Here is a 17,063-nt window from a genome sequence, read left to right as displayed (position 1 = left end):
GCACCTTGTCCCACTGGAAAACCAGCCCATGGAGGTATGGCATTTTCCCCAGCACTATGAACTGAAAGGGCAGACCTGGGGCATAACGATGGGCTTGGCGAGATGACAGTGCCTCCTGGACTTTGATGAGGGAGTTTCTTGCCTCTTCTGTCAACTGCCTTGGGGATTTGAGATCCTCGTTCCCACAAAGCAGGTTGAACAGAGGGGCAAGGTCCTCAGTCGTCAGTCCCAGGAGCTGCCTCACCCAGTTGATGGATCCGCAGAGTTGATGGAGTTCCTGCAGAGTCTTGGGGTTATCATTGATCTTTAACGGTTGGGGCACCACCGTCTGCTCCTCAATTCTGAGTCCTAGATATTTAAAAGGTGAGGTCTTCTGGACCTTTTCGGGATGGATTTCGAATCCATCAGCCTCTAAAGCCCTGATTACCTCCCCCAGAGTCCAGTCCAGATACTGCTGCGTGGGCGCACACACCAAAACATCGTCCATGTAATGTAGGATCACAGCTCTAACTGCCTTTTTCCGGACAGGGGACAGAATGCGAGCGACATACCACTGGCAGATGGTGGGCGAGTTTTTCATGCCTTGCGGCAGAACTTGCCACTGGTAGCGCTGCATGGGAGCCTCTCAGTTGAGGGAAGGCACCGAGAAGGCAAACCGGGGTGCATCGTCTGGATGCAGGGGGATATGGAAGAAGCAGTCCTTGATATCTATGACTGCTAGCTTCCACTGCCTAGGGAGCATAGAGGGTGATGGCATTCCGGGCTGCAGGGGTCCCATGTCCTCAATGACCTTGTTAATTTTCCGCAGGTCGTGAAGGAGTCTCCACTTGTCTGTCCCCGGCTTCCGGACCACAAAGACCGGGGAGTTCCAAGCGCTGTTGGAAGGCTCAATGTTCCCCTTCCCCAGCTGCTCCTCCACGAGTGCAGTGAGCGCTCTCAATTGGTGTCCTTTTAAAGGCCACTGATCCACCCAGACCCTTTTATTGGTGAGCCAATTCAATTTCTGGGTGGGGTGCTCCGCAGTGGCCCCTACTAAAAATCCCGGGGTTGAGATGGGATCTCAACCCGGGCTCCCCACTGGGACATGAGATCCCTGCCCCACAATGTAAACCCAGAGTCAATAACAAATGGACGGACTGTTGCAATCCGCCCCTCTGGGCCCTCAATCTGGACAAGAGTCCTGCTTCTCTGGGCAGCCGCAGATCTTCCCACACCTGTAACAATACCTTCCGCTGGTTGCAACCCCCAATGTGACGGCCAGTTGTTGGAGGCGATGACCGTCACGTCTGCCCCCGTGTCCATCATCCCTGCTAGGCTGATGTCTGAGCCCTGGCATGAAATTTTGCAGCTTAGCATCGGCTTGCCCTCCCCTACCACCTCAGCCCAGAAGACAGATGGGTTGTAGTTTTCTGGTGAACTTCTGGGCATGAGGATGGCCTGGGCGAGAACCTGGCCAGCTGCAAGAAAGAAAGGCGGGTGAATACATTGGATGTTAATTGTAAAGAGTCCTTGTGATCCTACTTGGACAATCTCTGGTGTTATTGAGATCTCTGGTGGTGTACGCATGGTGTTTCCTATAACAAACAAGCAGCAGTCTTTCAGTCCTTTGCAGCTCACGAGGACCCGTTGAGGTGTGATGGAGTCCATCGTGGTTGCAGTGGCTGCAGTCACAGTCTTTCTGGTTGCGGCTTCTTTATTTATGTCATCACGCGGGGCCGCAGATCCGCGCTGGGTCCTCAGTTTCCCGGCTGTACCTCCATGGGAGTGGGCGATGGTACTTGCCCTGGGGAAACAGCTCGGGAACTTTGATTAATTGGGGCTGGAGCTCTGCAGTTCCAGGCCACATGTCCTGGCTTGCCACATCTGTGACAGGTCCAGGTTCTGTTTGTCATCCTCCTGTCCTGAGGTGCCGTTGCCTCAGCGGCACCCGCAACTCCTACCACATTCCCCCTCGTTTTTAAATTTGGTTGGCCAATTGGAACTAAGGTTGTGCAGTGTCGAATCATCTGCTTTAACGTTGGTGGAGGATCAAGTGGAAGGGTCATAATCACTCTCTTACAAGGTTCATTTGCATTAGCTTTTGCTATTTGAGTGATTATGCTTTCTCTAATTCTTGTATCTTCCACTTGCTTTTCCACCACTAATTTTAATTTGTCAATAAAGTCAATAAATGGTTCATTTGGGAGTTGCCGAATTTCAGTAAAATTTAGTAGAGGCGCCGATTTAGGGGGCATCATTAAAAATGCTTGCTCCGCCGCATGTTTAACAGCATTTAAGACCGGCTCTGGGGTGTTTCGGGCCTGGTCTTGTGGCTTGGCAAGCAACCCCTCACCAGTAAGGTGGTCCATGGAAACTCCTGCATTATTAGGGTCTTGCAATAGGATTGGGAGGACCTCTCTTAGTTGCTTTCTCTACCCATCATGCCACAACTCGAATTCGGCTGGAGAAAGCAAGCAGGAAAAAATGCTTTGGAGGTCTGCCAGGACCAACACTGTATTAGTGAGGGTGGTCGGCAGGAGATTCCGGAAATATGGACTCTCCCTCCCAAACTCCTTCTGGGCTTTACAAAGTTCTTTGAGCCCAGCAGGGTCAAAGGGTTTCCAGGTGGGGTTGCCGCCAGCTCGGTTATAAGTAACCGGAGCGGCGAAGGGACTGGAGGAGGCTCCCGGTTCCGGGTTCAAGATGGCGTCGGTTCCGGTTTCCACAGCGTGGGAACCGGAAGACGAGGCGTGGGAACCAGAAGGCTCCTCCCAGTAGGCGGGGCTGAGGACAAAGAGGAGTGGCCACGGGAAGGGCAGGGACTCCCGACGCAGGGGGCGGGACCCGACGCGAAGGAGGAGCTCACAGACGTCACATTAGGAGGGGGCGGGGCCAGGACAGGGCGAGGAGGAGGGGGGAGAAGAGGATTTTGGGAAGAAGAAGGAAAAAAGGCGGGCTGTGCCATGCGGTCTCCTCCATTTTGGGGGAGTGCAGGAACAGCAGGGAAAGGGGACAAAACGGTGGACGAAGAAAAGCCTTCGCCATCATTTTCAGGGCAATAAAACTGGGAACCGCTTTTTGGGAGAACAACCGGGGAAGACGGCATAGGAGAGAGGGTTTGGGTAGAAGCCGAAACAGCCTGGCCAGGGCTACTTCGGCGGGGTGGCTGAGAGGATCGAGGAGAGTCAGGGAGACGGTGGCAGCCCTGTGCCTCTGGGCATTTTACAACTCCCGGTCTTCTCAGCAAAGGGGTAGTGGGATGAGGAACGCGAGGGGGGGAAAGAAGGACTTGGAAAGAACTGGGGAGAATTCGGGGCTTTTCTTTAATTTTCCGATTAGCTTTGTGTATATCTCTCAAAGCCCAGACCATGTAGAGAAACCTCTCTCCGGAGGAATCTCCCCTTTGGTTTAATTCTAATATTTTGTCCCCCACAAATTGCCAAAACGTGGCTGACTTCAAATTAGCAGGGGACATCTGGGGAAAATAAAAGAACAGCCACTTAACAAACCTATTCAAAAACCCCTTTGATAACTTTAATCTACAATTCTTCAGGGATTCCCCAACTTGGACATAGACCTCCCGCTGAGGCTGAGAAAGCTTAGCTCCCATCTTAAACCTCAGCCTCTACTTCACCCACCACCGGCAAAAAGGAGAAATTAAAAATAATTTTCCAGGGGCCGGGAATCACAAGAATACTCACAAGAAGACACAGGCTTCCAGTCCTGGAAACAAAAAGGCACGGTGAGGTTCTCCGGGACAGGCTGCTCTCCTGGCAGGAGTTGGCAGCCTCCTCTCGGAGCGCGGCTTTTAAAACAGAGCGCGCTGCTGCGAGAGGCGTCGGCGTCTCTGAATCGCTGACACTCGCAGCCTCCTGGCAGCGAGGACGATGCAGGAACACACGTGTGTGTCGTCCCTGTTCGGGGCGCCAACCTAACGCAACCGGGGGCTTGTCAGCACAAGCCCCGGCGTGCCCTCGGGCAGAGAGGACGCAGCGTTAGCCTCCACAGCGTCCTCGCTGGACGGCTCAGTGGAATCAGCGTGAGATGGGTGCGTGCGCTGGCTCCTCCTCAGAGGAAGCACGTCGTCGGGCAGCCGATGATCAGGCTGGCGTTAGCCCGGAGGCAAAGAAGGCGGGAGGGGCTTCTGGTGTGAGTTCCAACAGGTTTATTTGCAGGAGGGACCAGGGACCAGCAAAAAGCGCCGAGGAGACGTGGGCTAGCCCCTTTATGGGGGGGTGGAGCAAGGCAGGGAAAGGGAAAACAACCAATGGGGTACAAGCAGAGGGGAGGATACAATTTTTCAGAACAAATGGGGAAAACAGGGAGGCAGGAGTCATAACAGGGAACCAATTAATAACTACAAAAGGGAGAACTTTCTGGAACAGGGTGAGGTAATTTAGGATTGGGAGCCACCCAGGGGGAGGTAACCTAGACCGCAGTGATCTCTTCTGGTGACTGACATTTGATGGTTTCAGCCCGAGAGCAGGCTGAGCCACCCCAACATGAATTATTTTAGCCTGAAAACAAAGGCTCTCTTCTTCAAGATCTCTAAAAGCCTCTCACAGCTTCTATATAACTTAGTATAGGCATTCTCTTATCTTCACAGGCCACGGGCGGATTTTCCATCCCCCCATGTACTTTAATTATAGAGAAAACAGTCTGTAATATTACAGTCTTTACCATGGCTTGCAAAGAGAATTTTAAGCTCTGGCACTAGGAGTGCCTCCGCCCTCTTTTCCCACCGCCATTTTGGCTTCGTCCCAGGTGACTTTACTTTTCCTTTCTTTCTGACCTTGGAGTCATCATATTCTCCCTCATGTAACTTTCTTTCCTTTCTCGCTAACTTGGAAGAAAGGGTGACCTTGTCGGCTGCGTGTGGTGTTCTTTTCGGTTCGGTGCCAGCTGTGCTGGCTGCAGGGAGGGAAGTGGGGCCCGCCGGTCCCCAGAAGCCGCGCCGCATGCTCTTGGCTGCGCTGCAGCTCATGGCTGTTTCTTGGCTGCCTGCAGCTCCGGGATATTTCTTCCCAGAGTCCCGGCCCCGTGCTGCCGCACCGGGGGAGGGAGCTCGGGCTGGCTCCGGCCCGGAGCCTGGGCCCATTCCCCCTCCCCCCCGTCGGCGGGAAGCTGGAACAAAAAGCCAAATTCCGCGCCTGCGTGCCCTCCAAATATGCAAATCACAGAAGTGCCACGAGCTTTCTCATTGGGTTAGCAACTTGTCCATCAACTAAATTTCAACCTACTACAGGTTAGTAAAGGGGTTTTCTCATTTATTGACTTTCTTTTAAAATCCTATGGTGATCCTCATGGGACAACAGAAGTTACATGTAGTAATTGCACAGCATCAAGGCTGCCTGTTTCTCACTCTGTTCTCACAGCAAGTGGGCTGGATGTGTGCAAGCAGTTCGGAGGAGACACTCCTGGAACAGCTGACCAAGAAGTGGTTGGATATCTGCTTGCTGATGGGAATTAGTGGATGAATTCCTCTTTTTGCTTGGCTTGTGCATGCAGCTTTTGCTTCACCTCTTAAACCGTATCTCGATGCACAAATTTTTTTGCCTTCCTTCTACTTTCCTTCTGCCATCCTGTGGGAAACAGGAGTAAGCGAGCAGCTGTGTGGGGACTTGACTGTTGGCCAGGGTCAATCCACTATGTCCCCCCATGACAATACAGTCTTCAGAGTGACTGGCTGGGTAGCAGCTCTGCAGAAAAGGACCTGGGGGTCCTGGTAGACAGCAAGACGAACATCAGCCAGCAGTGTACCCTGGCAGCAAAGAAGGCCAACAGCATCCTGGGTTGTGTCATCAGGAGCATAGGCAATAGATTGAGTGATTATTTCCCTTTACTCAGTGCTTGTTGGGTCATATCTAGAATATTATGTCTGGTTTAGGTCCCTCAATGCAAGGAAGATGCTGACAACCTGGAGTTAGCCCAGTGGAGGGCTGGCAAGATGGCCATCAAGATGTGCCATGAAGAGAGGCTGGGGAACTAGGCTTGTTCAGCCAGGCGAAAGAAAAGCTTGATGGGGGAATGATGGTGGTGGTGGCAGCTAAAAGCAGCTTTTCGATGCCTACAAGGAGGTTGGTAGGACCTCTTAGTATGATCTTTTCTCCCCCCCCCCCCAAAGCAAATCACAGTCATGCTCTAGTATAAGTAAAGCTGATTAAGGTTCTCAACTACAAAGGTGCAAGATATATTATGTCAGACAACATTCAACTTGCTCTTGAATTGACCAGTGAAAATACTGATGGGACAATTCGGGGGGGGGGGGGGGGGGGGGGGGGGGAAGGAAAGAAAGAAACAGCTCTAGATCTTCATTTAAGTTGAGACTTGTGGGATCTTTTGGGTTTGAAGACAGCTGGGAGAAATAGACCTGTACTAGGAAGCTTGGTCCAAAGAACTAGATTTATGACAGTGGAGGGCTCCATGTTGAGATCCAGGGTGGATAGCTTTCCAGTATCCCCTGAATAAACATCACTGAGTAGTCAGTTCCAGATGTAAACAGAAAGAAAACGAAAAGAAAATGAATGTTTGGTACAGCCCCCCCACCTACATGCACACACATCCCCTTTTTGGACCTGCCACAACAGCTGAGTATCAAACGATCTTTGCCATAACATGAAGTCTCAGAAACAAAGAGCAGGTCCTAATCCATGTCCCCAATTCCATCTCAAAACATTACAACAGACTTGTCCTTCAGCTGTAGCCTTCTTGGTGAACAGTTTTTCTAGACTGGATAATAAAACAAGCAGTGAAGGAGAACCGGTCTAGATACTGAGATGATCTCACTGAGGATCTGAGCAGCTGTCAGTCTGTGTCAGAGGCAAACCCTATGGTCTTCTCCATAATGTAAGACATTTTGATGTCTTTATGGGCACCAGGTATATGGTCTCCATCTGTAGGTTGCTTGTTAGATGATGTTGAAAGGTTAATACAAAGTGTCACAAATGATGTCTTGTGTTTTGTCATATGTAGGCTGTTAACTTTTACTGAAGTTTCTATTAGCTGATAAATGCATAGATCTTGTTTGCTAGAAAGTTTTAAAATAGTTTTTTCTCCCCATAAGCTCAAACTTTTAACATTTCAGGCCAATACAGTAAATGACCATTACATAAGCAAAATTAGATAAGACATATTGTTTTAGGATGGTCACTGGCTAAGAACACAAACCCGTGACAGATCATATTATAGGAAGACTAAGATAACTGCATCTACTGGAAATGCTAGATCTTAAGGTACGCATGAAGTAAAATCAGTGTTTTGTAAGCATAGGTACACCTATGCAAATCAGATCAGCTTGACTATACTTTCTACTTCACAGGTGGCTTCTCCCTCAAATCTCTATCTACAAAAGAAAATAACATAATTTAACTCCAATAATTATGAATACACTCTCTCAATTTTTTGCCCTTTGTTCAATTAAATACTTCTGTGATGTTACACAATCAACCGATCTTAGAACCAGGTCTTTGAAAGCATACCATGATGCATATCTGTCATTTTAGAGACTATTTATTTATTTATTTCAAAATAGTTCAGTTAAAAGGGACCTGCGACAATTATCTAGTCCAACTGTAATGAGACAGGGTGATTGAAGTTGTGAGAAACTTCTGAATTTAAGTATTACAATAATTTAAGTAAATTTTTGCTTTCAGCACTGCAGGTATCTATTTTGTGTGTGTGTGTGTGTGTGTGTGCATGTGGACAAACATATCTGCAGGTAAAAAATTGATGCTTGCAGATATAAAACTGCATTTGAACTCCACATTCAGACAAAAGTTATATTATCTTCCAAGGTATGTATATAAAGAAAAGTTGTATCTAGTATTGCCAAGACCAGCTAAAAAATGTTCAGCTCGAGTCTTCAACATTCTTGCTATTTTCCCTAGCAAAACTCGTTTAAATTGTAATTATTAAAACAATGAAACTTGAAATTGATACTTTAAAAAATTTTTGAAATCTTTAATTGAATTTATTTTCAACAAGACTAATACTGAATATGCTGTTGTGTAAAGTAAACATGTTCCTTTACCTTTAATCTTGCACGCCAAAGTGGGATTTTTTTTGTTGTTCTCTGTAATAAAAAATTCTTATTGATGCCATTGGTTTAGAAGCTTAGTTAGCTGCTTCAGCAAATTAAGGCATGATTAAAAAAACTAGGATCCAATTTATGTGAATGCATCAGTGCAAAAGCTGGTGATGAGAAATCCCTGCAAATCCTACTGAGTTTATGGCACAAAGCCCCTACTCCGCCATAGGTTCTGAAATTTGCTTGTACTGCAGATTTAAAAAATAAAAATAAAAAATCTCTTTGTACACTCACTCCAGCTCAGAACTGGTTTTGTGTTCCCAGTCACCAGATTCTCTACAAGAAGCCTCTACATGAAATGCAGACCAGTCATCTCATACATAAATATTAGTTTTAGAACAAAATTTAAGCAATTCAAGCACCAGAATTTGTTCCCATTAAATACTTGTTTAGACTTCAATGGAAGGAACTGAATATGAGCAAAGTAGTTTTTAAAGAAAATATTAACTTATACTTTACATAGAAAAAAAAGTACAGAAAAATCCAATGCATAGTTTCCTTTCCATAGTGATAGGGATTTTGAGTTTCATAAAGTCAAGATAAAGTTAATACTTCACAGGAATTTGTGAATAAAATTTAAAAAACCCTCATTACTCTCAGGATATTCATTATATGTGACTGAAAGACATTATGGCTTTTTAATATTTCTTTCCTTGGTTGCAATATTGAACTTGTTCTCTTTGATTCCAAGTTTCTTCAACAAAATTCTTTGTTTATACACACCAAATCATAATATATGATGTCCTCAAAATAATATCAGAAACACTTACTCATCATACTTGATATGATAGATAGCTTCTTCATCAGTGTCCCTGCAGTCTGAGTAAGATGTGGATGGTCTACTGTCCAAATAATTTGCATTCTCTCTAGAATGATCTTGACTTAAGTTTCCATTAATCCTTTTGTAAGAATTGCCAGTCTTTACTTGAGCTTTACCATTGTTATGTCCTTTTGTTGCTCGAGTGACATTTTCTATATGGGCTTCAAACCAGGCTCCAATGCTGACATCACGGGCATCCACCAATTCATTTATCTAAAAGGAAAATTTGATAATGAATATTTATTTTCTGTAATCCTGGTTAAGAACAAAAAGGAAAACTGACTAAACTATTTAACTGTCAATGAAAAGAATTCTACACTGCTGATTTCAACTGGTTTGAGCTTGTGTAAATCAGAGCAATGTTCAGTCATTCAAGTGTTGTGCTTTAAGTATTTTATTCTTCTACTGTTAAAAAGATCTCTTATGAACACAATTTGCATAAAATATATTTTTAAAAGTTGAGGATGATTTATTATTTTTTAACCTACAAAGTAGCTTAATCTCTCTTTCCACTGAGCTTTTTCTTGCTTCATGGAATTGTTCCTTATGACTAAATCAAGCACATATACTTAAAATACTAGCCAACAACCAGATTTTAAGACTTCCCTGTACTTCCAAATTGGGATTATTACTTAACCCAGATACTTTTTGGCCTGCACTGCTGCTGAATCCTCCAGTGTTTGAGAAAGACTTGGAAAGCCCATCTCCCTCCCCCCTCCTAACAAGGCTGCTGTCATAACCAATCGAGACTGGTGCTTCCATAAATCTTTCAACTGAAAGAAAAAGAAGTCTTTTGTGACTCCTCTCCTTTCTGTGCTCACAATAGTGCTGGTAGTAAGTTATTAAACTACTCTATTGTAGAGCATGTTTCATTCATTCATTATCCTAACACATTTTCTCAAGCCTTCAACTAATTAAATACATTTTACTTCAACAATACAAGATTTTTCCTGTGATTCAAGTTAAACCACTGAGGTATACATTACTTCAGTTACACAGGCATTCTTTTAAAAACTGTAGTGTATAAACAGTTATTTTCTTTGAAATGTCAACTGGATTAAAATAGTATTAAAAAACCCCGCTTAAGCAACACCTTCATACACTGCACACCAAGTGTAAGAAAACATTACTGCGCTAGAACTGCTATGGAGCCATACCAAGTGAAAAAGATAAGGCATATGGAAAAGGACTCTAAGATGAAAAATTAAAAGTAAATTATAAAAATGCCCAGAATATATTCAGTTACTGTAAAATCAAATTGAAGAAACTACTTTTCAGAAATAATATTTAACAGGAAGGTTTCACAGATGTATTTTTAGTTTTACTTTATTTGCAAAACATCCTTTTCTTCTAATTTTTTTTACATAAAGAAGCAAAGTTACCTTCTGAAGACTATCTAAATGTCCCTTAAAAAAAACCCAACACCAACCAAAAAAAAAAAAACAAACAAAAAAACAACCAAAACACCCAAAACACCCAAAACAGAAAAATTGAGCCCAAAAGATAACACGTTAATGTAGCAGCCAACCTCAGGGCATGAACAAACTTTTTTCACCACACTACGATGCATACAAGACAATTGTGCATTTCCAATATATTTAATAAGCAGGATCTGTACTGATACATAGATGGAACATTTATAAAACTAATTTTTCTGGGAAAAATTGATAGGGTTGAATTGATTCAGGGGCTGTGTTATGTGTTTACTGTTTTTTAAAATGAGGACAGTTTAATTTGCCACAGATGTGTATGGTTTAATTTATAGCCTTAATCAAGCAGCAAGATTGAGACAGAGATGGATATTTATTCTTACTACACCCAGAGACCAGCATCTATAAATAAAACATGAATGATATTACTTATCAGTAGTTAAACTGAAGCAATCATTAGGTAATTTGAAGTACAAATAAAAGCAGTTCCTCAACTAACAAATTTATCGAGAGACAGAGGGTGAAAGGTAAGAATATAATGCATAAAGTATATATCATATTGAGCCTATTCCTTCTTAATTGTTATATGCTTCCTTGGAAAAAAAAAAAGCATACAAAAAATAAAACCTTTCCTTCCCCCCTTAAAATGCCAGTATCCAATTTAAATTTTTATTCTCAACTCCCACAATATTAAAAGTATGCCTTTTTAAAACAGAAACATATAATACACAAATGAAAGCTCCACCTTGTGGTCAGTCTGTTGACCTATTTTAAACATAAGGAGTGGATATTTCTGTGAGGAAACCTCAGGAAAACATTGCTATATACACTTAGGCATGTGTTGTGGTTTAACTCCAGCCAGCAGCTAAGTATCACTCAGCTACTTGCTCACTTCCCCTGCTCCGTGGAAAGGGAAGCAGAATCAGAATAAAAAGTAAAACTCATGGGTTGAGATAAGAACAGTTTAATAATTAAAATGAAGTGATTTGCAACTTCCTCCTCCTGAAAATGCAGTTGAGACAGACATTATTGAGGTTTCCCCACCTGCAGCTACTTCTTCAGACTAGCTACAAAATAGCAAAGAAGCCATGTTATTCAAGCCAAAAAAACATGAGCCAGAAAGAAGTCTCCTGTGATCATTCCTCCCAAATGCATCTTTCTGTGCTGTGATACTCACACTTCGACAAAAGACTTCCCAGCCTTGTAGAGAATAAAAGCAAATAATTTCGAGTATAAACCCTTGAGGACTATATCACAGTTACTTTATATACCACCCCTTATGGTATATATGCCTAATGAACTAAAGATGTAGACAATAGCAGAGGAGTTCAAAGAAAAGCTAAAGCATTCAGAATAATGTTAATCAGTGGCACAAAACCAAAGCCTTTTTAATCTGTAACTCTGTTATGAATATAATTTGACTCGGTAAATCAACATGGACACTTTAAGCTTAAAGGCAGCCATTGATACAGAGAGCTTTAAACTAGACTTAGCAGGGGAAGGGGATGTGGTTTTGAGCAACAGAGAAGAGACAGGGGCTGTTGATGTGTTAGGGACCAACAGGGCAGGGAAACATCTGTGATCATAACAATCACATGAACATATGTGGTCATAAACCATCAAAGAGCCCCAAAGTGCCCCCAGACTCATTTCTGGAGCCTTCCACCAGAGGACTGCACATGATCCACAGTGTTGCATCAGACAGCATAAAACTTCCCCCCAGGGGAGGTACCTGGGCATTCCCACATAAACCTGAACGTATATTAACCCACTGAACTCTTTGTTTCGTGGGCCCCCACCCCTGATGGATCAAGACTGCGACCATCACTTTGACCAATGGACATAGAAATTACAAAAATCACATCTTGCATCTGGATCCATGGGTGGTGATATCTTTCCTCTCCACTGTCTAATCTTGTCCTTTGTTTCTCTTTCTTTCTTTTCCATATATATTTTTAAAGTGATATTTTTATACTTTTATACTGTTATATTTCTATAGATAATAACCAAAACAGCTACATACCTCTTTTTCATTGCAATTAAATTGTATTATAATTTTAAAAATCCTTTTTATATATATATATATATATATACACACACACACACACCCCCCTCCACACACCCACACCTGTCATTCAGTGTCATTTCACTCTAATCCACCCCAAGGGATCTATCAACAAGAACTTCAGTTACCCCACCTCAGGGGCAGGTTATAACATCAGGTGAAGTTCCCAGTGACTGAAAAAAAGGGAAACATTGCACCAATTTTTAAAAAGGGTAGAAAGAAGGACCTTGGAAACTATCAATCTGTCAGCCTCACCTCTGTGCCTGGGAAGATCATGGAACAGATCCTCCTAGAAGATATGCTAAGGCACATGGAGGACAGGGAGGTGATTTGAGGCAGCCAGTACGGCTTCACCAAGGGCTGGCATTGATGTCATTCCTGTGCTGAGCGAGCTACCTTGTGGGGAGAATGAAGGATTACATCTCCCTTTTCTCTGGGATTGATGCAACTGGCTCTGTTGCATGGGCTCCAGAGGTTCTTGTTCATCTTTATGTAAGCTGTTTGATTCTGTTATCTAACAAACATCATTGGTTTTTTGTTGAGTATGTAGGACCTAGTTTCATCCTGGCATAAGAGGAAACAACTTGTCGGTGAGGCCACAGAGAAACATAGAATAGTTTGGACTGGAAGGGACCTTTAAAGGTCATCTAGTTAAACCCCCCCTGCAATGGAGGTTGACATGCCCTGAGGCGGTAGGATGTGTGGGAGGATTTAGGCAGATGCCTAAGGTGGTTATCATATCTGATAGCCTGGGGTTTTATGCCTGGACAGGCACGTAATCCCATTGAATTGATGTGCTACTTGACAGAAGGGTGTCTTGCCCCCCCCAACGAGACTCAGCAGTATTGGGGCATGACCTGTGCCTATTGAGCCTCTGTTCAGCACCATTAGAGGAGCAGAAGAAGGAGTGCCTCTACATCTGAGGACACAGTGGCTGAGACAAGGACCCAAACCCCAACTACAGTAATTGCCCCAGTAGTCAAAAAGAAACACTGGATGTGTAGGTTGACAGGTCCATACCATTGATAAGTAAGGGAGGAGGAGGAGGAGGAAGGGTCTGATCAAGAAGCTGGTTCTTTGACAAAGAAACAGGAGGAGGAAGTGGCAGACCACCCAAGAGGCAGAAACCACATGGTTCCTAACCCTGAGTAAGTGAACTTCAAGATCAGTGGAAAGATTACAGGCTTCAGCCAGGCAAGTCAATTGCCTGATTGCTCTGATGCTGGGATATTGGGGGCCAACAGTCAGGAATTAGAGGGTAAGGAAGCCCAGCAGCTGGTATCCTTATCTTGGGACTGGCAAATTGACAAAGAAATCAGAAGAGAGGCAACAATTCTCAGTCTCTGGAGGTGGCTCCTGTTGAGTGTGAAGGTGAGATATCCCCTCAAGGATGATCTTGTAAATTACCGAGGGAAGTGGACCATTACTGAGGAAGGCATCCAGTATCTGAGAGAATTAATGGTGGTAAAAGTCATCTGCAGTGACCTGGACAGCAACCAGGTCTCCAAAGATCTGAATAACATCCAGTGTACATGGGTCACGTGGAGGAGGTTTGTTTGGAATACACCAGTGTTGTACTCCTACACCCTGTCAGTGATGAACTGGACAGGCTTCAATATGCCAACTGTGGAGAGACTGTCCCACCAGCTCCAGCATTCCAAAGAGAATCTCTCATCCTCCTCATCCCTGTGGGCCAGCGTCTTGGCTGTCAGGGGGCCCCATGGAGCCAGCATCTCCCAGCCAGAGGTAAAGGGAGCCCCAGGATCACCCTATGTGACCAGAGGGAGGACATGAGGAAGTGGGATGGTGAGCCCACCTCAAAACTAGAAGCCCACATGTGTGACTTGCAGAGGAGGACAGCTGCTAAGAAGAGGCCATGCAAGAAGGCTTTTGTTCCAGGTGCTGTTGAAATGGTAGAAGGCAACTGGCGACCAGCAATCCCCCAGATGCAGAAGAAGGGCTGAGTGCACCTCTCCTCTTGATTTTGGTGAAAGGACTTCTGGTCTGACACCGCAGGTGTCAGATAGTGAATATGCCAATGAGGAATAGAGGGTCCCTGCCTTCAGCCAGGCAGTGGAAAGGGATGACTGAGTGTACTGGACCGTATGGGTTCTATGGCCTGGCACATCAGACCCTGAGGATTATAAGGCTCTGGGTAGACACTAGTACACAGTGTACCCTAATGCCATTGCGGTACAAGGGGGTGGAACGCATCTGGATTTCTGGACTGACAGGGGGATCCCAGTTGTCATCTGTGTTGGAGGCTGAGGTGAGCCTAACGGAACAAGTGGTGAAAGTACTCCATTGTGACTGGCCCAGGGGCTCTGTGCATCCTTGGCATAAACTACCTTAGGAGAGGGTACTACAAGGACACAGAAGGATACCAGTGGGCCTTTGTTGTAGCTGCTGTGGATACAGAGAAGACTAAACAACTGTCTACCTTGCTCAAACGTTCAGAGGATCCCTCTGTTGTGGGGTTGCTGTGAGTCAAAGAACAGCAGATGCCAATTGCTACTATGACGGTGCAATATTGCAACAATATTGCATCATCTGAGACTCCCTGTTTCCCATCCACAAGTTGATTTGTCGACTGGAGAGCAAATGGGTGATCAGAAAGACTTTCTTGCCTTTTAGTAGTTCCATATGGCCAGTGCAAAACTCTGACAGAGGGTGCAGGTTAACAGTGGACTATTGTGACCTGAACAAAGTCACACTGCCATTGAAGGACATGCTAGAACTCTTATATGAACTGGAGTTGAAGGCAGCCAAGTGGTATGCCACAACTGATATTGTCAATGTGCTTTTCTCGATCCCTTTGGCAGCAGAATGCAGGCCACAGTTTGCTTTCACATGGAGGAGTGTCCAGTACACCTGGAATCAAGTGCCCCAGGGGTGGAGGCACAGCCCTACCATTTGTCACAGACTGATCCAGACTACACCAGAACAGCGTGAAGCCCCTGAGCACCTGCAATACATTGATGACATCATTGTGTGGGGCAACACAGCATAGGAAGTGTTTGAGAAAGGGGAAAGGATAATCCAGATTCTTCCAAAAGCTGGTTTTGCCATAAGACAAAGCAAGGTCAAGGGACCTGCACAAGACATCCAGTTTTGGGGAATAAAATGGCAAGATGTAAGTTTTCACAGAACCAAGAGGTGTGATCAATAAGATTCCATACACTTCAAAAGTTGTTGGTACCGAAGCACAGCTCCTCTTGGCACTGTGATTGCCTGTGCTACACTGGATGCTCAAAGGAAACGTCTGCTCTACACATCACACAACCGACGCTATGTGGAGTAAGTGGGGAGCGTTAATCATGCAATGGGCTCAAGTGGGGGACCCCAACCACCCAGGAATCCTGGAAGACATTGGGGACTGGCCAGAAGGCAGAGATTTTGGAGCATCGCCTGAGGAGGTGGCTTGTGCCCAAGAGGGGCCAACATATAATGAGTTATTAGAAGGTGAAAGGCAATATGCTCTGTTTACTGACGGATCCTGTTGTGTTGTAGGAAACCATTGGAAGTGGAAAGCAACAACACATCAAATTGTTGAAGCCACCAAAGGAGAAGGCAAGTTTATTCAGTTTGCAGAAGTGAAAGCCATCCAGCTGGCCCTACAGATTGCTGAATGAGAACAGTGGCCAGTACTCTATACAGACTCATGGATGGTGGCAAATGCCCTGTGGGAGTGGCTACAGCAATGGAAACAGATCAACTGGCCGTGTGGAGGTAAACCCATCTGGGCTGCTGTACTGTGTCAAGACATTGCTGCCCAGGTAGAAAAACTTGCTGTAAAGGCACATCATGTAGATGCTCACATGCCCAAGAACCATGTCCCTGAAGAACATCAAAACAACAAGCAGGTAGACCAGGCTAACAGAATTGGAGTGGCTCAGGTGGACCCGGACTGAGAAAGTAAGGGTGATCTATTCATAGCTTGGAGAGCCCATGACACATCAGGACATCTAGGGAGAGATGCAACGTACAGATGGGCTTGTGATCGAGGGGTGGAGCTGACTATTGAGGCCATCACACAGGTCACCCATGAATGCAAAATGCACTGCAACGAAGCGAGCCACACAACTAAAGTGTCCCTGGAATGGTGGTGGCTGGGATATTGATATGGTGAGGCCTGGTATATTGACTATATTGCCACAAACTTGTCAAGGCAAGTGCTGCGTGGAAGCAACTTACTGGGTAGCTAGAAACATACCCTGTAAACCCTGTCACCACTTGAAACACCATCCTGGGCCATGAAAGGCCAGTTCTGTGGCAACAGGATATTACCGCAGGCCTGGGCCCTAGGGTATATCACCGTGTCCTGCAGCCATAGGGAGGAGAAGGAGAGAAGATCCAGCAGGCAGGAATTGTGCAGCAAGATTGATTTATTTAATTATTTTACAAACTCTTTTATAGACTTTTTTCTTCATAGTCTAATTGGACAAAGGATCAGCCACCCTTTGGGGTGATTGGCTAAAATCCTAAAACATCCATTGTCAAAATATTTTTCTACTGTACCATAAACAAGACTTTTCAAGGTTGCAGGTGGCTTGGTTGTTTACATTCCCTGCTACCTCTTCTGTGAGAGAGAAAAGTCTCTCACGGACTTAGAAAATAGCAAGAAAATCCTTGTTAGCAGCATTTTTGTATCTACAACAGGACACCCCAGAAAGAATCGAGTCA

General features: G+C 44.9%; 1 protein-coding gene across 1 annotated transcript in view; it reads right to left on the bottom strand.

Moving 5' to 3' along the window:
• Positions 1 to 17,063, bottom strand: part of LOC116437367 (E3 ubiquitin-protein ligase UHRF2-like) — a 268,869-nt gene that overhangs the window by 227,817 nt on the left and 23,989 nt on the right. Inside the window, 2 exon segments of the mRNA XM_032095036.1 lie at positions 8,836 to 8,884; positions 9,002 to 9,098. Of these exon segments, the coding sequence (XP_031950927.1) occupies positions 8,836 to 8,884; positions 9,002 to 9,098 (146 nt within the window).

This window comes from Corvus moneduloides, chromosome W (genome assembly GCF_009650955.1).
Source record: "Corvus moneduloides isolate bCorMon1 chromosome W, bCorMon1.pri, whole genome shotgun sequence".
Classification (NCBI taxonomy): domain Eukaryota; kingdom Metazoa; phylum Chordata; class Aves; order Passeriformes; family Corvidae; genus Corvus; species Corvus moneduloides.
Note: the sequence above shows the minus strand (reverse complement) of the source record. Positions and strands in the feature narration are given on the sequence as shown.